Source organism: Maniola hyperantus, chromosome 13, assembly GCF_902806685.2.
Source record: "Maniola hyperantus chromosome 13, iAphHyp1.2, whole genome shotgun sequence".
NCBI classification, from domain to species: domain Eukaryota; kingdom Metazoa; phylum Arthropoda; class Insecta; order Lepidoptera; family Nymphalidae; genus Maniola; species Maniola hyperantus.
In genome coordinates, this window is record NC_048548.1 from 10,530,934 (window position 1) to 10,553,543 (window position 22,610).

The 22,610-nt window shown below is 37.0% G+C and overlaps 1 protein-coding gene across 1 annotated transcript; it reads right to left on the reverse strand.

The window, feature by feature from the left end:
• Positions 1 to 17,194: 17,194 nt before the first annotated feature.
• On the reverse strand, positions 17,195 to 20,907 carry LOC117987665 (uncharacterized). Its single transcript, XM_069502722.1, has 2 exons — positions 20,663 to 20,907; positions 17,195 to 17,452 (listed from the first exon to the last, which is right to left on the reverse strand). Exons 1-2 carry the CDS (start codon positions 20,900 to 20,902, stop codon positions 17,195 to 17,197), a joined length of 498 nt encoding a protein of 165 aa, XP_069358823.1. The 5' UTR covers positions 20,903 to 20,907.
• Between the last annotated feature and the right edge of the window lie 1,703 nt (positions 20,908 to 22,610).

Here is a 22,610-nt window from a genome sequence, read left to right on the forward strand (position 1 = left end):
AGGGTTCCGACTTCGATACTAACACGGAAACCTTAACTTGTTTAATATCCTACTAAGTATAAAACACAAAAAAACGTTTAGCTGCCTGTGTTCTTTATAGACTTTGAAACTATCCAACCGGTGTGCGCCAAACCGGTTTCATTAGAAAGACAATAATGAGAAGATGGTTTTATACGCCCCCGCGCTCGCCTGCAACTGGCTAGCGCGGGGGCTGTGCGGGTGTGCGGGGCATTCCCTCCCCGATTGTCATTTCGATCTGTGGCGGTCTAACCCGTTCGTCGTCCATCTGTCCGTTTGTCTGTGTCACAGCCATTTTAAAAATAAACTATACCTAAGAGCTATAAGATTCAGTTCAATTCTAGAAATTATGATTACCTACCGTTACACAGAGGCACACCTACCTACTTAATTATTTAAATTTTGAAAAAAAAAATTCAATGTGTCTACCTAAATTTTTAGTTTACCTCTCGAGTGATTTTGAGATTTATTCAGTTTTTGGAAAAAAACTACCGTTTAATAAATGATGACCACCAAAGTTTTCACCAACTAGTTATAGCATGGCTACAAAGCCCTACCTTATACGTGTTCTGCGGGTGATTTTCTAAGTCAGTGAACAACACTGAATGTTAGCCACCGACCTCATTTGACATTTATTTTAAATCCATTGAAGGTTTTCTACGAAAAATTATTTTAGTATCACTTTGACTTAGTGAAGCAGCAATGTAGAACTAACTACCTACCTATGTCAAATGAGCTCGGTGGCTATCATTAAGTGCTCATCACTGAGTTAGCCGAATTTGGGACTACTTCTGAGTTCTGAGTGATCTGACAATGACCTAGTAGGTATATTGACAAAACGCAAGTCGCGCTCGATTGATCAGAAACAAAACAAAACAAGTGGATAAAGCCGCGTTTATTATGAGACACTAATAAATCAGAATAGAAACGCAATATTTTAATACATATTACTTATAGCAATGACAGAGCATTTTTAACTTGGCTTTTTAGGGTTCCGTACCTCAAAAGGAAAAACGGAACCCTTATAGGATCACTTTGTTGTCTGTCTGTCTGTCTGTCAAGAAACCTACAGGGTACTTCCCGTTGACCTAGAATCATGAAATTTGGCAGGTAGGTAGATCTTATAGCTGATATTTGGGGAAAAATCTGAAAACCGTGAATTTAGGGTAAGATCACACAAAAAAAAATTGTGGTCATGAACTAATAATTAGTATTTTCGAAGTAAGTGACTATATCAAATGGGGTATCATATAAAAGGTCTTCACCTGCACATTCTAAAACAGATTTTTATTTATTTTATGCATCATAGTTTTTGAATTATCGTGCAAAATGTCGAAAAAATACGACTGTAGTACAGAACCCTCATTGCGCGAGCCTGACTCGCACTTGGCCGGTTTTTTTTTAACAATACCACCTCGGTAACTACAAGGTCATACAATATAAGTAAATTATAGTAGGTAGGTACTAGGTACATACCTAGGTACGTACCTAAACCGAAATATTTCGCAATCTGTATCCGTTATATAATATGTAGTATGTACTTACCTATTATACAGGGGTTATTCGCAATGTGATTATTAGTTTTGGTAGGTAGGTACTTATTAAGCCTTCAATCTTGGTTGCGAATCCACAAAAAATCAGTAAAGCAATATTATTATGATACGGTCTATAATTTTATCCTTCACAATAATTATGTGTTCCACAACGCTTCTTTTGATGCAAACTACCTAAGTAAATGCCCTAACATCAATGTAACCGCGATAATTTTATTATTAAACCTAAGTGTTGTCCCACTGGACACGACGCGACGCGACGGCACGTTAAATAACTACCTATACCTACCAGTGCAAATATGTATAAACCGCTAAGTGCGTGTCGAACTCGCATACGAAAGGTTCCGCCGTATGGTATAAAAAATGCTCTTTTAATTATTATTTTGAATTTTTCATGGCGGCCATTTTGAAATTTTTATTATTTGTTGTTATAGCGGCGAAAGAAATCACATTATGTGAAAATTTCACAGTGAAGTCGGTTTTTTAATAATTTTTAGGGTTCCGTACCTCAAAAGGAAAAACGGAACCCTTATAGGATCAGTTTGTTGTCTGCCTGTCTGTCTGTCTGTCGGTCTGTCAAGAAACCTACAGGGTACTTCCTGTTGACCTAGAATCATGAAATTTGGCAGGTAGCTAGGTCTTATAGCAGACATTAGGGGAAAAATATCTAAACCGTGAATTTGTGGTTACATCACCCAAAAAAAATTAAATTGTGGTCATGAACTAAAAATTAGTATTTTCCAAGTAAGATAGCTATATCAAGAGGGGTATCTTGTGAAAGGGCTTTACCTGTGCATTTCAAAACAGATTTTTATTTATTTTTATGCATCATAGTTTTTGAATTATCGTGTAAAATGTCGAAAAAATACGACTGTAGTGCGGAACCCTTGTTGCGCGAACCTGACTCGCACTTGGCCGGTTTTTTTTAATGACATGACAGTTGAACCATAGAATTAAAATGGCACGTAAGGAGTCATTTTTACGGGCTATATATATATATATATATATATATATATATATATATATATTAGTACTTATAGTATCTAGAATTACTACTTGAATAGGCGATCTAAACCTGTGGTATAGGACAGTGGAACTACGGAACACGACAATAGTCATTACTCATTATATTATTGCCCCATAGACTCGACTGGTCCCATGGCACCAATTCGCTAAGGGAATTACATTGGAAACATTTTACTTAAATTGAAAAAACTATTCACGTAACTATATTATATTGGTGAACTTATACTTAGGAAGTATATTATGTTAATTTATGCAAGTTCATCGGAATTTTACATAAGTACTTACCTTTCAATAGCTCAACGGGTAAAGGAGTGGACTGAAAACCGGAAGGTCGACGACGGTTCAACCCCCCCCCCCCCCCCCCCCCCCATTGCACTATCGTCGTACCTACTCCTATCACAAACTTGACGCTTAGTTGGAGGGGAATGGGGAATATTAGTCATTTAATATTATGGCTAATATTCTTTTTAAAAAAATCGGAGAGCACTCAGGGACTTATTTTGATACACTCGCTAACTCAGTGTCTAAACACTGAATGCCACCGAGCTCACTTGATATTTATTTTTAATCCATTGAAGCTTTTCTACTAAAAATTATTATGATATCACTCCATCACACATCGCAGCAGTAATGTAGATCCAACCAATGTCAAGTGAGCTCGGTGGCTATCATTCAGTGTTAGACACTGACTTAGCGAATCATCTCGAGGAAACTCAAAGTTTTTTTTATTTTTTAAAGAATAATAGCCATGTTAAATGACTAATATTCCCTTTTCCTCTCCAACTAAGCGTCAGGCTTGTGCTAGGAGTAGGTACGACAATTATAGTGCAACGGGCGGGGTTTGAACCGTCGACCTATACTAAACCTTTGTTGCGTAGACCGTAGGTATAAAAAATAATATTAGCCTTTTTGCCTCTTTGAGAGTAACAACCGTGTAATCTAAAAGGTCTTTAATGTCCACAAAGGAGATCAGGACCAGGAGATTAACCTTAAATACCTTATTCGATGTTTTGAGATGATATACAAAACTTAGGTAAGTTTCTTTGTGAAAGCGATCGATATTATAACGGTGAGAGCTTGTAAAATAATGATCGATGATTTTTTATTTATTGTAAAAGAAATTACTTATGGGGTTAGAGAACTAAAAATTTAAAAGATCTTTAATTATTGCAAGGCCTCTGGCTCCACGGAACAGAAAAAACAGTGTTTTTCTGTTCCGTGTCTGGCTCTGACTATAAATAAAAATATTTTTATTCAATTAAACTTTTACAAGTATTTTCGAATCGTCAGATGCATCTACCACTGGTTCGGAATGCCTTTCCTACCGAGAAGAACCAGCAAGAAACTCGGCGGTTGCTCTTTTCAAAGATTTGAAACTTGACTGTCTTTAACCTCTAATAAGAAAACTATACCTAGCCGTATCATCATCATCATCATGATAAACCCATCGCCGCCGGCTCACTACAGAGCACGGGTCTGCTCTCTATGTGAGAAGGGTTTTGGCCATAGTCTACCGCGCTGGTCAAGTGCGGTTTGCAGACTTGAGAATACAACCTTTGAGAACATTATGGAAAACTCACAGGCATGCAGGTTTCCGTGATATTAATTTAATTACGATGAACATCGATCTTTAGAAGGAGACAGCAGATTTGTAGAGCACTGTCTCGGTATGAGGTATGGGTATGAGTGACAGAGACAACGCTCTACAAAGATGAAATGTCATTCTAAAAGCCGATGTTCATCACTTTTGGCCGCGTACTGTACATAAAACGCACATAACTCTGAAAAGTTAGAGGTGCGTGCCCATGATCAATCATCAAACCCCCGACCTCCGATTAGGAGGCGGACGTCCTAACCACTAGGCTATCACAGCAGCAGCTAGCCGTCTGCTTATCCTAAAATCAGTTCTAAAAGGTAGGTTATGGAAAAATCCGCATAAAAACAATCACAGCTTACATACAAAATGCCTGATAAGTAAAGTGATTCAAAATGTATTGCTCAGGAAAGTTTGATAAGTTTCTCAAGTGCTTCAAGATTAGATGGGTACTGAAACGTGGAAGTTTTATTTTAGTACCTACTTTTTTTTCAAAGATTCTATGAACTATAATGTTCTAAATAGTGTTTTGGCCGAACCGGAATCCGTCTCGACTAAAATTCTATTTAACTTGTACATAAAAAGTATTAAAAATAGATTAGGTAGTACACAAATTTTTTAAATAACTTTTATTTTATTTATTTTGTAGAGACAAACAGTTATAATTAGATTAATAGATAGTATATATATATATATAAATACACTTAAACCTAAGCAGTCTCCAATGAGAAATTAGCACTTATAATAAAAATTATGTCCACAACACACGGGCATAGTACGCGTATGAAAACTAGGCAAAGAGCATATAAAATATGATTTTATTAATAATTAAGTTAATTTATGTTATAAGGTACGATAGGGTTGTCATGTACATATTGTATAAAAGCCCTTTCAAAATAAATTAAGATTTAAAAAAATATATATATACCCTCATCTGTTATTTGATGGTGATAGAGAATATTATGCCGTTGTCGGGTTATTATCATATTATTTTATTACGGACTATAAAACGCCTAGTAGGTAGGTAATAAATAGCATTATGATTGTAGACTAATGCAGCTTGAATTCTCATATTAGGTTACAGACCAGACAGTATATTACTACAGACCTACAGAGTTAGCTTAACTTCCGGGGACGGACCTAAGCTACTTTTCATCCCGGAACATCAAAGAGTTCCCACGGGATACTAAAGGCCCATCCGTTTAACCGATTCATACGACATTTGGTACATACATTTTACCACTTTGAAAGTGTCTCTCGCGCAAACTATTCAGTTTAGAAAAAAAATATACTAGAAACCTCAATATCATTTTTGAAGACCTATCCATAGATACCCCACAAATATGGGTCTGATGAAAAAAAAATTTTGAGTTTCAGTTCCAAGTATGGGGATGGGGAACCCCAAAATTTATTGTTTTTTTTTTTCTATTTTTGTGTAAAAATCTAAATGCGGTTTACAGAATACATCTACTTACCAAGTTTCAACAGTATAGCTCTTATAGTTTCGGAGAAAAGTGGCTGTGACATACGGACGGACAGACAGACAGACAGACAGACAGACATGACGAATCTATAAGGGTTCCGTTTTTTGTCATTCGGCTACGGAACCCTAAAAATGGAACATCCATCTCCCCGCCTCTAGTCCTCAGCAGCCGCGTTCAACTGGTAGGCAATCAATCAGCCACGGCACCTGTCAGCTGTACCAACCTCAGTCTAACAAGTTGCTAAAGCTTAGAGTTTTCAACTACAGTGTACCTAGTTCATCATCATCATCATGATCAACCCATCACCGGCTCACTACAAAGTACGGGTCTCCTCTTAGAGTGAGAAGGGTTTTGGCCATAGTCTACCACGCTGGCCATATGCGGATTGGTAGACTTTACACACCTTTGAGAACATGAAGAACTCTCAGGTATGCAGGTTTCCTCACGATGTTTTCCTTCACCGTTAAAAAAAGTGATATTTAATTAGTTAAAACGCACATTACTCCGAAAATTAGAGGTGCGTGCCCGGGATCGAACCCCCGACCTCCGATTAGAAGGCGGACCGTCCTAACCACTAGGCTATCACAGCTGTCTAGTTCACTTTCGGTAAAATAAAATGTAGGTAGATACAGTACACAGCCGAAAGTAATGTACATCGACCTTTAGAAAGAGATAGCAGTTTTTTAGAGCGTTGTCACTGTCGTTGAGACCGACAAAACGTCATATAGGTATGAGTGACAGAGATAACGCTCTACAAAGCCAAAATGTCATTCTAAAGGCCGATGTACATTATTTTCGGCCGCGTACTGTACATGGGTATGAGTGACAGAGACAACGCTCTACAAAGCAGAAATCTCATTCTAAAGGTCGATGTACAATATTTCTTGGCGGCTACTGTAAGTATGGCCTAGCGGTCAGGCGGGCGGGATCCCAGACGCAGGCAGGTTCGTATCGAAGGTTTTGGATATGTATTTAAAAATTATTTAGAAAATTATTATATCCATCCCTACAGGGCCATGACCAATAAATAATATTATTTAATATTGGTAGAGCAACTGATATCGTCACGATAACAAATTCAGCGACGTATACCGAAATACAACTTTAATACTTATATTGCAAACTGCAATAACTCGTGACATAACATAACTCATGCCTACATTATTTTGTATGTAAAATAAAATACTTTCATTTTAAAGCGACGATAAGCATTTAGCCTCGACATACTACAAGCTTGTTCGACATATTTCATTTGTTACATTTGCTTTCAATATTTTTCAGTAACTTCAAGGAAGGCCTTTAGCTGGTTCCATTAAATTTTTTTTTTAATAGATATAACGAGCAAACGAGCAGGCGGGTCACCTGATGTTAAGTGATTACCACCGCCCATGAACATTTGCAGCACCAGAGGAACTCCCGATGCGTTGCCGGCCTTTTAGGAATTTGTTGGCCCGCCCCTTGAATAACCCCATGTTGTAATCTAGTGGGAACACCGCCGATGGGAGTTGGTTCCACAGTTTGCACGTGCGTGGAAAGAAGGATCTGGCGCAGCGGACGGTCGAAGTGAACCAGACACCCAGGTGGTGAGGGTGAAATTCCTTACGGTGGCGCGCGGCGCGGTTGTAGAAAAAAGAGGGTGGGATGAGGTCAAAAAGCTCTTCAGAGCACTTGTTATAAAGGCGATAGAACACGCATAGAGAGCTTACATCTCTGCGGAGCCGGTTAGTTTGGGATCGTCCACATGTCGAACAGCCCGCTGAACACTTGATGTGTGCGGAGAAGTATAGTCCACGACAGATCGAGATAGCAATCGGAGTATGAGGCGGGGGGACGCCCCGCACACCCGCACGTCAACCGCGCTCGCCCGCACCGGGTTAGCGCAAGGGCTGTGCGGGGCATTTCCTCCCCGATTACCATCTCGACCTGTCACTTACTATAGATACAGCCATCTCAGTTGTCACCCGGGTTGTAGTAACAAATCAATTGGCATCTCATCATCAAAATCGGTTCAGTAGTTTATTATTACACAAATTCAATATTATTATGTATATTTGTATTTGCATACATATACTGATTTTGCTGTAGTCGATTAAAAAGCATGTCATTTACAATCGTAATTTGTATCAATAGTAGGTAGGTACTTCTGATAATAATCTATAAAATCAATGTGATAATGGCCATTACTTCAGCTAATGTTTACAATCTTAACTCTCAAGATACTTACTAAATAGGTAAATATATATAATTATGGGTTCGATAAATTCCTAATAATTCATTTCGAAAAGGTTTTCTGTCACCCAACGATTGGTGTAGTTCATGCTTGTGTGTAAGTCGTATCGGTATAAGGTTCCTCGCGATTGATTGGTCCGACGTGCACGCACACTTACGCAATGTCCGTTACGACATAACCACAAGTAAAGTTCACTCGCCTTCGTGATATGCAAGAACTATAACAGACAAACCACTCATCTGAAGCTAAAAATACTATGTACAAGTTGAAGTAGAGAGAACTTGAGTAAATTAAGAGAGAAAGAGAGAGAGTGACTAAAAAAGAAAATCGTCATCATAACAATGATTGTAATCTATAAAAAGTACATCATTCCAATACTCAAAAATCTTATAATATACTAAGCAGGGAATGCCCTTCCAGCTTCTATAATATCATCCGCTAGCTATAGTATAGTACAGGTAGATCAGTGGACGTCTATAGGTTGATGATGATGATGATATCAACCTAAAATACACAACCTAAAAATAATTTTAACAAAAAAGATAATAAAATAAAACAGAAGTCTTGTTACCACTGTGGACGCCGAGGTCACCTGAAAAACGACTGCTATTACTATAAAAGGATGAATCAACAAAAATCTACGGAGACGACTAGGACCATCCAGACAGTTAAAATGAGTCAACCATCTACATCGAACGATTATTCTGGTTTTGCATTTATGATGGGCGAATACCATGACAATGACCATGGAAATAAAATTACTTTTCTGCTGGATTCGGGAGATATCTCAGGAGACGCAGCACGTCAAATATACTTAGTTTGTATGACTTTGTATGGAGCGTAGTGCAGCTTAGCGTAAATGCGTTTGGATCTTTATGATTAAAAACTGTAGTCAAATTCTTATAGATAGCTTGCATTCCGAAGATGAACATAGGCTACTTTTTGCCACGGAAAATCAAAGAGTTTCCAGGGAATAAAAAACCTAATTCCACGTGGAGTCATCTCTACATAGATCATTCGCTACAGAGATAGCTTGTGTCCATTACAGAATACAGGATACTTTTTACCCGAAAAACGGAGAGTTCTCATAGATTTTCGAACACCTAAATCCACGCGGACGAAGTGTTGGATGTCATCTAGTAGCATAGAATAATAATAGTCCTACTATCTAGTAGGCAGGTATTATAACTTACATATTACCTAAGTGACCGGCGTGGCGGGGTGATTACGTAAAGCGTTGCAGCAGCGACCTGCGACAGCAACGCAACAGCAGTAGCAATCCGACAGTTTATTTGCTGTCTCTCTTCTTCTTCTTCTTATTTTGCTTTGTGGCTACTGCTGTAGCAAAAATAGGTTAGACGGATTGGCTGTGAAAAACTGACAGACAGATAGACAGACGCAATTTCGCATTAATTTTATTATTAATATTGATAGGCTCTTAGCTGCGTCAGGAAGGTCGTCAAACAGATTAGAAACACGTACCAGCAATGGCATTGCTTGGAGGACGATCTGTGACCACTTTCAGCAAATACAAAAGCAAGCCAACGATAGCCGCAATCCCAGCCGATATGATGATGAGACTTGAGAGACTTCTTCACAAAGTCTTCGAAACAGTCGATCAGTTCGTCCATATTATTAGATTTATTAAATTCGGAGGTTATTTATTAAATTATTAAAAATAAAAGGAGAGAAACCATCTTAGTGGCTACAACAAATACTAAAAAATACAATAAAAACAACTAAAACAACAAATAAAAACAAATAATAAAAATAAAAAAAAAATAAAAAGTGTTATTTCTTGTACGATGGTACGGAAACCTTTGTGTGCGAGCCCGACTCACACACACTTGACTGATTTTATATTACCTTTTGACCCATAGAGCAGAAACAAAGAGGAGTTGGCCTAAGCAACTGTGCACTGTGATTTTCAACTAGGTCCTGACGTCATCACTGTGGGCGGGGCCTTAGTTAGTATGCTGTCTGCGTTCGTCAGGTTCACATATATTGAGACTCGTATTATCGGTGTGTTTTCGCGTTTTTAAGAACAAAAGGATGAAGTGTTGTGTTTTATCGTGTCAAAGTTATTCAGACAGACGTTCTGATGCTATGAATGGTATCACATTTCATTTGTAAGTAATTTTATACGTAATTTCTACACTTATTGACATCTAGTGTGAGATAGCTGAACTATGTAGTGACATCAATATATCGATGTTAGGTCGCTAAGCGAGTAGTTTTGCTACTAACCCGCAGATGGAAAATTGAGAAGTGGGCGGCGTTCCACAACCCCTCACCCCGCAAAATGTCACTCGATATTTCATAGGGAAATCTTAATACAACATCTCCTCTTTGTTTCTGCTCTATGTTTTGACCTCATTGAAAAATAATCTTCAACGATTTTGCATTCAATTCAAGAGATTGATTTCAAATAAATAATAGATGATTACTTGTATTAGTCTTCATTAGATTTTATTAATCATCGATATATTAGCCCACTGTCTCACGACGAAAATTTGTCAAGCGCATAAAATGTTGTAAAATTGTTTTGTTTGTGTCAAAATTCACCCTAGTTTAGGTAATTCGAAAATAAATACATTGTTACCTGAATAATACTTTTTTATTTATGTAATTTAATGAATCAAAAGTTTGAGAAATTGTGGGGTGTTCTGAAACGCTTTAGTTAAGTTTGGGCGAAACAATGGAGGGGAGCATTAAATAAATTAGACCAATTTGTCATCTGAGAAAGCGTCAACGTAATGCCGGTCTGCGAACTCCATTTTCTGGTGTAGTTTGTACCATTTTCTTAAAATAAAGCTCTTCGTACATTAGGCACCTGTAGGGTTAGTATAGGTTTATACCTCATATATTTCACGATCGTTAAAAGTCAAAAGTCAATTAGGAGGTTTCCAGGCAACGTTCGAGAAAATTTTCATAGATGGCGGTGAATATATTACCACCACCAAAGACGAAAAATAATACCTATATCAATATCATACATGCTTTAAATTTTTAAATTTAAATCAGATGCGAAATTAATTAATTACTTATATTATTATAGTTCACAGATTTTGCGGGGAAGAAACCTAGGAAAATTGCAGTGCACGCTAGCTCTTACTCTTCATCTATGTCATTGATTGACTCGACCTAAACATTAAAGCATAGATCATAATATTATAGATATAGTTATTATTTTTCCTCTTTCGTGGCGACCTATGCGAAATATTCAAGAGACTTCTATGAAAATTTTATTGAAGCTGTCCCTGAAACTTCCTCATTTGTTCATACATCTATAGCCAGCATTCCAAACGGAAACTTTGCGAAATTAAAATCAGTGGTAGTAAGTTGTGACTTTAAATCAAGGGCATTTAGTTCCGTTTTACTCTGACGTTATTGTGTTTCAACGCTCGAATTCTATCAACGTTGGATAAATGTGAAATACACGCTTTACAAAAATACAACCAGCGTTAGGCGTCATTATTGCTTTCCATCAGGCATTATTATCCCGAGAAAAACCCAACCGTTATGTGATTAATTGGAAGGAGTCACAATCTTTGGCAAGAAGGAATAAGACGCCGAGAAAGACGTTTTATTAGTGCCGGTAGGTAAGCATACCAATGCATGAAGAGGGCATTGCAATTATCCGCGAACATTATGTTTCTGTAGCCGCACAGCGTCGTACCAGTTTCGCTACGCAGTATGACATACTGCTTCCTTAACGTGAGATTTTAAATCACATCAACGTTGTGTAACGTTGTAAAAGTTGTTAGATGTTTTTTTTTAATAAATAACTCGACGCGCAATCGAATCTGTCATTAATGGACATCTCACGCGCAAACGTTCGTTCGCTTCGTCCCAACCAGTTTTTTCCTGGTGCGGCCGCTTGAAGTAGCAGGAGGGCGTGTTTGCAGCGCGGCATGCGCGCTCTAGGGTGTGGCCAGTGTATTGTATTACCACACGAGTAGATATTATAGACCAGAGGGGAAGCTTCACACTAGCTCACGCACACCACGACGTGCCACGGACGCTCCGTGGTATTACTTTACTTTATTTGTGTGGAAGTCACGAATTCGTTTAAGTATTAGGTGACACACGTCGATTGCTCCCTTAAAAATAATATTGTGTTCCTATCCCTGGATCGACAGGTATTTAGTAATTGTTATCGGTGATCTCTGTGGATCCTGCAAGCCCCGTTATACAAGGTCTTGGTCTTCGCTGCCACTTACTAAGCCAGGCACACTTCCTTGTGGCATCATCTTTTGGTGTCGCATATTTCTCCGCACTCAGCCTGCGTCTTGCGATCCCATGTGATACCAGGGGGACAACTCAACCAGAGCGCATTCCACTAGCCCTGAAGAACATCTCGCCAAGTTCCCTTTGCATCTGGGACGTCACCGCACGGCGTATTAGGGAAGTGTCGCCTACTACAAGCTTGGATGCAATAGTGACGGGCTCCTCGAACTGACGACCCTACCTACAACTATGTAAAATAAATTCCTTGTGCTGACCTGTGGGTTTTATGGATATCCTTGAAGTAAAAAAAATCTGTGCTACCTATTTTAATTTAAAGGGTCAATTTCTGAGTATAGTTGTATGGATGAATTTGAGCCCTAAAACAAGGCAGTTATGTCCATTCTACTTTAACACTAAAGTGTTTCGACATTCGAATTCTATCATCGTTGGTGAGATATAAAATCTCATACTTATAGCCATACTGCTTAGCGTAGGCTTAAATGCTTAAAATATTGTTTTTCGTAGCCACTGCCGTAGCATCGTAGCATACCTTGTGTGTTCGCAATCTTACCAATATGGCCGCTTGAATGGCAGTTCAAAGTAAACATTATACGGCTTTCTACATCATTTCAATGCAGTTCCAACACAATAGTAGAAAAAATGGACGTCCGGTAAACTGAAACTTGAAACTACGAACCGATACCTTCGTTGCCTTCATCTTCAATATGTAGGTAGAGGTACTAGGAAGTTCTTCCTACTTAATTTGTTTTGAGGGATGATTAGTTTTGTCGACTATTTGGTTTAATGTAGGTACTACTAGTACCTAACAAGTACTAGTTCACTCTGTAAGTAGCTAAATGAGGAGGTTTCCAGGCAACGTTCCAGAAAATTTTCATAGATGCGCTGCATTTTACAACCACTAAAGATGAAAAAACAAATACCTATTTCTATATTATGGTCTTTAGTGGTGGAAGTTTTCAGCGCCATCTATGAAAATTTTCTCGGACGTCGCCCTCAGTGCACTGGATGCAAAATGGCGGGCGTCCTCGCGAGCTTCTGCGGTCACCCACACCAGCGCAACGTGCTGATGAAGATGACGACGATGAGGACGACGCAAGCTTTACCGGCTTTGATAATACCCCTGTGCACAACGACGAGCCCACAGCCTACAGTACGGGCGCCCAGGACCCAACACAAAACCGAGACCTCGAGGCCCTAAGCCAAGAAGGCAGGCCTTAGCCGACAACGGCTTAAAGGACGTTACCGGGGAAGCGTTCTTCCCCGCGCCACACCCGGGCAAGGAGGCCATGCCTCGAGGCCCGTACCCCCGTTTTGGCCTAGGTCAAACGGAGAAGACCCCGCTGCTGGATGCAAAATTACTTTGAACTTAGTGGTTACATACTCTTTGTTTTGGGCTTTATTTTCCTATATCTGTGGGCAAAGCTGACAACTTTTTGACAGTTAAATTAACATTAAAAACAACAAAAAAATCCGCTAAAAAAACAGAGAAAATCCGTTTATAAATATGGGAAAATTGTCATTACAAATTATGGAACTTAAAAGGTAACTTAATCCAAACGTAGATTCACTGATGAATCTACCTTTCTAATTACTTACTTGAGTAACCACAAATGAATTTGTAGAGTAAAAAATATGGCAAAACGATATGAAGGTGAGTTACTTTGCGGAATTCCATGATATATAAAGAACCATAAGCTTAATTTGCTATTATCCGCCAAAACAGACTTAAACAAACAAAGTCTTTCAGAGTTATTTAGAATAGGTGATATGGTACTACGTGCAGTATGCGATATACACCACGCGCACGAAAGAAACAGAAAAAGCTATCTACTGAAACAGACAAATCTGTATGGTGGTGGTGCGTACTGTTTGCTTGGTGACTGGCTTTTCCTGCATGTTTAGCAGTGGGAGGGCGAGCGGTGCATATCGCATGATCCTTGTTGCACCATAGAGATTTGCGGATTATAGCAAAGTAAGCTTTTGGTTCCTTGTTAATGATTAATTTTATACAGGTTCTTATAAGAAACGTTCTCGCGAGACCCACCCCAAAGTGAATAAACCGTTCCTAATTGTTGAAAAACATACAAAAACGGAGAACAGAGAAAAAATAACTGAACTAATCGCACCAATAGAGAAATATATAGAAATAATTAAGCCATATCTAAAAACGGCCATCAAATCGTTTAAAAGCGTAATATCTAGCTGGCCTGCTAGTAATTATTTGGCCTTTATTTTGACGCTCATAGTAATTGTCTTCAGCTTGCTCCTGCCTAACATATCACAGAAACTACATAAAAACAGAGAACTTAAAGCTATAAATAATGTTCTTCATCAAATACAGGTAATGTCTATTTTTTATCTTATTTATACCTGTGCTTTGTGTGTTTTAGCTTTTTAGCTGTGATTAGTATTTCAACTTTCATATTTGGCTTTGCAAGCCATTTAGCTGTCTCTGTCTCAGTAATATACCTACATAAATAAAAATTAATAAAGCTACATATTATTATTATAATATTGTTATATATACAGGAAGAGGTGAAACGAGCAGAGGTAGAATGCTTAGCCGCAGATGAAAAGATCTGCATCTTACACTGCACTCTTTGCGACGAAGCAAATTTAAACGATAATATCTAGTAAATTTTGTATACTATTTAGCACTATAATATGGTAGTTATAAAATAAATAAATTTTATTTTATTTTAATGTGCGTCTTTTTCGATAACATGAAACTCAGCTTTATTTTCTTTGGCACAGCAGTGGCAACTCGATCGCCTCCAAGTTTTGTTTTAGCCTATATAAGTAGGTAGGTACACGATGAACTGTTAGATGAGCGTGATACAAATATAAAAGTACAAAATGCTTTCGAATCGCCAAGTGAAAAGGCTGATTCCCTTATCTGTGGCCGCCTTCTGCAATAAAAACCATTCAATAATTTAATAATATTTTGCTATCTAGAAATGCCTAGAACATGCAAAACGCGCTAGCCTGAATATGGTTTTAACTTCAATATTATTCTATATACGTATGTGTGTTTACTACCTATATCTTTAATCTGTGGGCGAGATAGCCTGATTGATGAAACCTCAGATTATATCATATTATAGACAATTCAAACTTCTTGATGGGATCAATAACAGAAAAAAATAAAGAAAAATAACGGTACAAACTTTACTTCAAAACAAGGAATATATAGTCCGTAAAAAATGACTGTCACACGCCATTTTAACTCTATGGGTCAATTACTGTCATGTCAAAAGTACGGTTCATGATTACCCATAGAGATAGTGGGACTAAAATCGTACTTTTGCCATGAAATTTGACACAAAGTTAAAATGGCGCATGAGGAGTCATTTCTTACGCATTATACTACTCTCTGATGAGAGTTCAAAATGCATCAAAGCCACACATAACCTCAAATATTAACAGATAAGAAAATGAAAAATCGCCGTGTCGTTTGCAATGTATTATCTCTTATATAATTATGTATAGGTAAAACGGAGAAAATAATCACCAGAAAATGGAAAAGTTTTTAAAAAAATTACTAATAGAAATCACTTTGTTCATCACGATAGTTGCTCTGGCTGGACATGTGACGGTTAATTTTTGGGAACGATATGTTGTCCAAGATAAGCTTTTGGAGATGAAGGAGAGCTTAGATCATTTGAAGGTATGAAAAACTCATTAATTCAAAAAGCAACCAATGTAGAAGACTTGTGATCTCAGTTCTCACATACCTACCTAATAATATTGGAGTTTGTCATGGTCTTGAGTAGATGGTAATGGTTGACCAAAGATACCTATCATTATAATCCCTAGAACGGATATCGACCATACGGTGGACTAAAGGACTTTCAAAGTTCGATCAGCGGTCCAGTTAACAACTTTGGTTAACGTTGCAATTTTTTTTTTAAAGAATATTAGCCATATTAAATGACTAATATTCCCCTTTCCTCTCCAATTAAGCAAAATTGATTGATATTTGTATATGATATAATGTTACTAGGGCACATCACCCACAAATAAACGTTAGCTGATTCAATAATTTGCGTAGTTCATAGACTATGGTTTAAATACACAAGGACACAACTGAGATCCGTTTTTTGTACAACGCCTCGTATTCAGATTGGACTACTAATTGTTTTGCGTGTGCTTTACTTTCTTGTTCTCTACTTTAACCAGAAAAACATATTGTATTGTAGAAAACGAGTAGGTACATACCACAATTAATTTAGTGCTTTTTATCTGCCGAAATTTCGATTTAGTTGCATGGTCACTATGGGATGTGGACTCATGCCAAGCAACTGAGTTGAAATATCAGAAGATAAAAAGCACCAGATTAGTCGTGGTATGTACCCGTGTTCACACGTACGAATACACCAATACGTGGTCGTTGGACCACGAAATAAGCTTAAAATCATCAGAAAACCTATACCTATTTGCAGGTAACAGTTAACAACATAGGTTACGCCTATGATGATTTACAAAGAGATCTTATTGAATTAGCAAGAATCAATTCAAAATCGTCGATACCCAGAGTGCTTACACAAGAACCAAATCCCTGTAAGAATAGAAGAGGGTTCGATCATAAAGTATTAGAACATTTGAATCTCCTATTTGCAAAAGTTGCACAAGATAATGATAAAACTCCTCATGTATTGATTACTGACAAAAATGTTGGTAGTACACCTGTATCGAATATGGCTTTAGTCAAAAATGCTACAACTGCTACAAGACTTCCATTGAAAGCAACTGCCGTAGGGCTAGAGACTGTAACTGAACTCCAAAAACGTCTTGAAAACGAATGCATACACAAATGCATGGTACGAAACAGTTTCCGCCAATGCTACGAAGATTGTGAAAGTACTAACAAAATACTAAAGTTTTAGATATTATAAACTAAGTACAACTTTTATAACATTATTAAATTTGGTTGGTCTAAGTTAACAGTAAGTTTGTCATACTGTCTCAATTTTCCTCTTAAAAACCTTTTAAAAACGTAGGTAACTCAAAAAAATAAAATTACGTTGCACAATATTTATTAATTTTCTGTTACATTTTTCTTAATATTATTATATGGGTTTTCTGTAGTTTTCATGTTAGGTTCTTTTAGAAAAACATCGACATTGGGCAGGGTTAGATGTGTTTTAGGATTCCACACGGAGTCACCTCTTTCCATAGTTTTAGCTAATGCTTCTAAGATTTCTATTTGACCCTCAATTTTGGGAATATCTCCAGAAAACTTCGTAATCGATTTTTCTAAATCTGTATAAGAGTCTTTTAATCTTGAGATGTTGACCTGAAAAGAAAAAGAAGTTTTTTGGCCTTTTTAGAACTTACAAAATAGAGTTATCACCAAAAATTATAGAAATGTTCAAAAACCGGCCAGCTGCGAGTTAGACTCGCGCACCGATGGTTTCGTAGTTACTACAATCGTAATTTTTCGACATTTTGCACAATAAATCAAAAACTGTTATTGAAAAAAATAAAATGAAATCTGTTTTAGAATGTACAGGTAAAGTCCTTTCGTATGTTACCCCACTTATGCCCGGTTTCTAAACTCGCCAGTTATGTTCTCATTAGCTATTGATTCAATAAAGTTATGTATAATTAACTTAATGATAAATAATGATATGTTAAAAGTGGAGGAGACCACCGTGTTCCTGGGGATCACGTTAGATGCAAAGCTTCAATGGAACGCCCATATATCAACACTTGCTGGTAAACTCAGCTCTGCTGCTTATGCTGTTCGAAAGATTCGACAGGTAACTGACGTGGAAACTGCAAAAATTGTGTATTTTGCCTATTTCCACAGTATTATGTCTTACGGAGTCTTGCTGTGGGGTAAAGCGGCAGATATTGGGAAAATATTCGTATTACAAAAAAGGGCAATACGTGCAATTTATAATTTAAAACCGCGCGATTCCCTACGAGATATATTTAAGGAAATAGGTATTCTTACAGTAGCTTCCCAATATGTTGGGATATTTTGATTTTATAGGAAAAATATTAGTAAAAAGAAAAAACTTGGAAAGCATCTTGCCAGTATGCTTTAGATAGTGAGCTTTCAGCCAACATTGATCTCGCCTTCTCTGTTATTGTACGATTAGTGCGTTCAGCAACTCCATTTTGCTGTGGGCTATAAGGCGTTGTTACTTGGTGCTCAATCCCATTCGAAGAAAGGTAATCAGAAAACTCTTTATTTACATATTCTTTTCCTCCATCGGTTCTAAGAGCCTTTATTTGAAAACCTAATTGTTTTTCAACTAGAGCTCGAAATAATAAAAATTTATTCTTTACCTCAGTTTTAGAAGATAAAAAATAAGGAAAAATCTTGCGAGTATAATCATCTATGAAAGTTAAAACATAAACGTTTCCTTGAAAAGATGTCGTGGACATTGGTCCACATAAATCACTATGGATTAGTTCTAAAGGTGATGACGCCCTATTATACGCTACGTTTTTAAACGGTTTTCTGGCTTGTTTGCCTTTTACGCAAGCGATGCAACTATTTTTATCAACCTTAGTAAAATCTACTCCTACCTGATGATTCTTCAATTGATTCATGCCTATGCGACATAAGTGTCCTAACCGTTTATGCCAGAGCTGATACTTGCTCAGACAGTCAGAGTGCACCTCATACGCAATATTTTCACTATTCATCTTAGGTGGAATATTAACAGTACAATCAACTATGTACACTGTACAGTCCACCACAGGGCGAAAGCATGACGAACAGAATCACCTTCATTGATGCAGCGGTCGTATTTCTACTCGTGCGGTCGTATCTCCTTCTGGATACCCATCAATACAAACCACAGGTTGTCATGTAGGAAATAATTCCGCATTTTAAAGTAGGAAAGAATATTTTTTTTCTTGTTCACAACCAATCTTGTACGCAACAAATACAGCAACAATGGACAATTAATACCACTTTTCCACTTTTATTTTTCCACCTAGAGCCCTTCGTGCTGATAACGTGTTGGGATATTTTGATTTTATAGGAAAAATATCAGTAAAAAGAAAAACTTGGACGTCCTGTTTGAGATATATATTTGAAGTAAGTTAAAAAGTCATCGAACGTAAAACAAAGGATTTTAGAAAAAATAGGAATAAGAATATATTTAAATATAAACAATTTAGTTTACAGCCAGTTCCAACAACAAGAAACAACCAACAAGAAACAACCAACTGTTGCTCTGTCATCCACTGAAGCTGAGTACATGGCTCTTACTGCAGCAACTAAAGAAGCCTGTTATTTACGTAAATTTATAGAGGATATTACGGGTAAGATATCTACAATTAAGATATTGTCAGATAGTCAGAGTGCACTAAACTTAGCTCACAATCCTGTGCACCATAGCAGGACGAAGCATATTGACACTCGTTTTCATTTTATACGAGAAAAAGTTAGTAATAATACAATTATTTTAGACTATATGAAAAGTTGTGATATACCCGCAGATATTCTTACCAAACCACTGAGGCCTATCGCAACTAGTAGAATTATAAGTAGTTTAGGTCTTAGTTAGTTTTTTCTTGTTCCTGTGTGTTAATATGTTATGTTAAGTTTTTTTTTGTAAGACAATTTAGTTTAAAGGGGGATGTTGGAACTGGCTGTAAACTAAATTGTTTATATTTAAATATATTCTTATTCCTATTTTTTCTAAAATCCTTTGTTTTACGTTCGATGACTTTTTAACTTACTTCAAATATATATCTCAAACAGGACGTCCAAGTTTTTCTTTTTACTGATATTTTTCCTATAAAATCAAAATATCCCAACACAATATATTTACAATAATATAATTTTTGTACGACAAAACATTCACAGTTACAAAAAAATCAGTGATCTCCATGATAGGCAAACTAGAAACAAAAATAAGCTAGCTACTCCTGCGCTCCGCCTCTGGAAGGTGCGAAAGTCATTTGTGGGAATGAGTGTAATATTTTATAATAAAATTCCACAAGCAATTTTAGACTTGCCTTTACACAAGTTTAAAAAATGTGTTAAAAGTATGCTCCTAAAAAAAGCATATTATACAGTCGCAGACTATGTAAACGATAAAAAAGCTTGGATTTGACTCGCTCCAGCAATGCACGGGGCTGCAATGGCTTGTATAGTACGGTATAATAACATTGTAAATTGAAAAATTAAAAAGAGCAACCGCCGAGTTTCTTGCTGGTTCTTCTCGGTAGGAACGGCATTCCGAACCAGTGGTAAATTAAACCTGACTATTCATAAGCACTTTTAAAAAGTTTACATGAATAAAAAAACATTCTATTCTATTCTATTCTATAACTTAACTGTCCATGCGTTTCTGAATACAACAATAACTATGAAACCGATAACCAGTTCATTATTCTGTCGCTAGATAACCTAGCTCACAGCCTAATTTAACATCACAACACAGGCTACCTTTTTTACCATATAGGCTAGGCTTTTCAACCCGGATAAAAATACCGTTGGATTCTAAAAAAGTCGAGGTATATACTTAGGTAATATTACCGCCATTACCGCAATATCATTGATGCTTTTTGTAACGTCGAGCAGGTCGCATCTCTTGCTGCAAATCTTACAATGGTGATCCAGCTTCAGATAAATGATCGCGATCAAGGTGACTAGTATAAAGAAGCTACAAAAGCCGTTGTAACCGCCGCATGTTGGTGGGCGTTGGGCAAAACGAACTTGTTGGTTTGTTCGGGATCGAGGTCGACCTCTGCGGCTGCGTCTACCGGAATATTCCATTTTTGAATTTTTATATTATATATACTTATTAATTTTGATGATTTTGCCCTGTAGCTTCCCCTCTGACTGGATCACTGTGATTTTTAATTTAAAACATGGCTCTTGATTCTGATCTTTCGATTTTTGTACAAAAGATTTTGGATTGGTACTGTGCCTAATTGTTAGTTTTCTAGTTATATAATAATATTAAATTAATTACATTGTTAAAGTAGGAGTTGGTAATTGTAAAATTCTGTAAAATTACATTGTCAAATTTCAAGTTTTTATTGATTTGACAGTTTTGATTTGAAAAGTATGAAGCGAATATTCTTTTTTTCTCAATTATTGAAGTGGAAACTTCTTTGAGAGCGTTGTATGATAGGTCCCTATTGGAATGAGTACCTATCTGGGTGGCGACACCGACATGCTACTTTTACCAAGTAGTAGTAAAGCTGGTTAATTTTTTAAGGGAAGTTTCAAGTAGGTACCCTATACCTACTTTCGGTAGTCGAAGTAGGTGCCTGTAAGTTCTATTTAAAAAACTAAAAAGCTGTAAATGTTTAAACATTAAAAACCGGCCGAGGGCGAGTCAGACTCACGAACTGAGGGTTCCGTACTCAGGTATTTTTTTTTCGACATTTTGCGCGATAAATAAAAAACTATAAATCAAACTCTGTTTTAGAAAATACAGCTAAAGCCCTTTCCCATTTTAATTTTTATTGTGTGATGATCACAAATCCACAGTTTTCGGGTTTATTCCTTTACTTGTGCTATAAGACCTACCTAAGGTCAACGAGAAGTACCCTACAGGTTTTTGTGACAGACCCGATAGTCAGATCGACAAACAGACAGACAGACAAACATACAACGAAGTGATCCTATAAGGGTTCCTTTTTTCCTTTTGAGGTACGGAACCCTAAAAATAAGTAACGATATTTTTGTTGGAGCACAAGATACTGCCATCTCACGAAATCTATTCAAAATTTTCGGAATCGACTTCAAAGGATGTGAAACCCATGGATGTAGGAAGACAACCAGTTCGTCTTTAATTTATTTCAAAGTTTCATCTTTCAAGCTAAGTGATTTACGACTTATACAATAGATGGCACTGATACCAAAATCATGAAGGCGCCTTATTGCAATGAATTTCAAATGAATTCGTGAAGGCGCTGATGCTACCCGAATAAAAAATTTAAAGAAATATTATATGCGCGGAACACGAATTATTAAAAACTGCCTCCCTTTTCTAAAAGTTGTTTGTCGAATCAATATCAAATTAAAAAATTATTAATTAAACAATTAGGCAGTAGGTAGATATAGATAGGTACCTACCTAGTGTAGGTATGCATATTATTTATACTGGCTTTAATTTAACTACGTTAATATCAAGGCTATTGTGCCGGGTTGCCGGTGTGTTTTAAGGTTAGAATTGATCCAGGCTTTTCTATAATAGGTAGGTATAATATGTAGGTATATTACGCGCGGATGTAAGCCTTTCAATCCCATGGTTTTCGGTCTCTACGCCTTTTCGTCGAGACTTTAGAAGGAGAGGAGGTATTGAACGTCTCATTCCCTCTCATTGTATTCCATACTTGGTTTTCATTTTACATTTCGAAGTAAAATATAGAGTTGGGACTTGGTCGACAATTGTTATTATCGATAGAACAATACATTAAAATAAAATATTATCTGTGAATATTATTTACAGTATTAGGTAGGTAAGTACTTA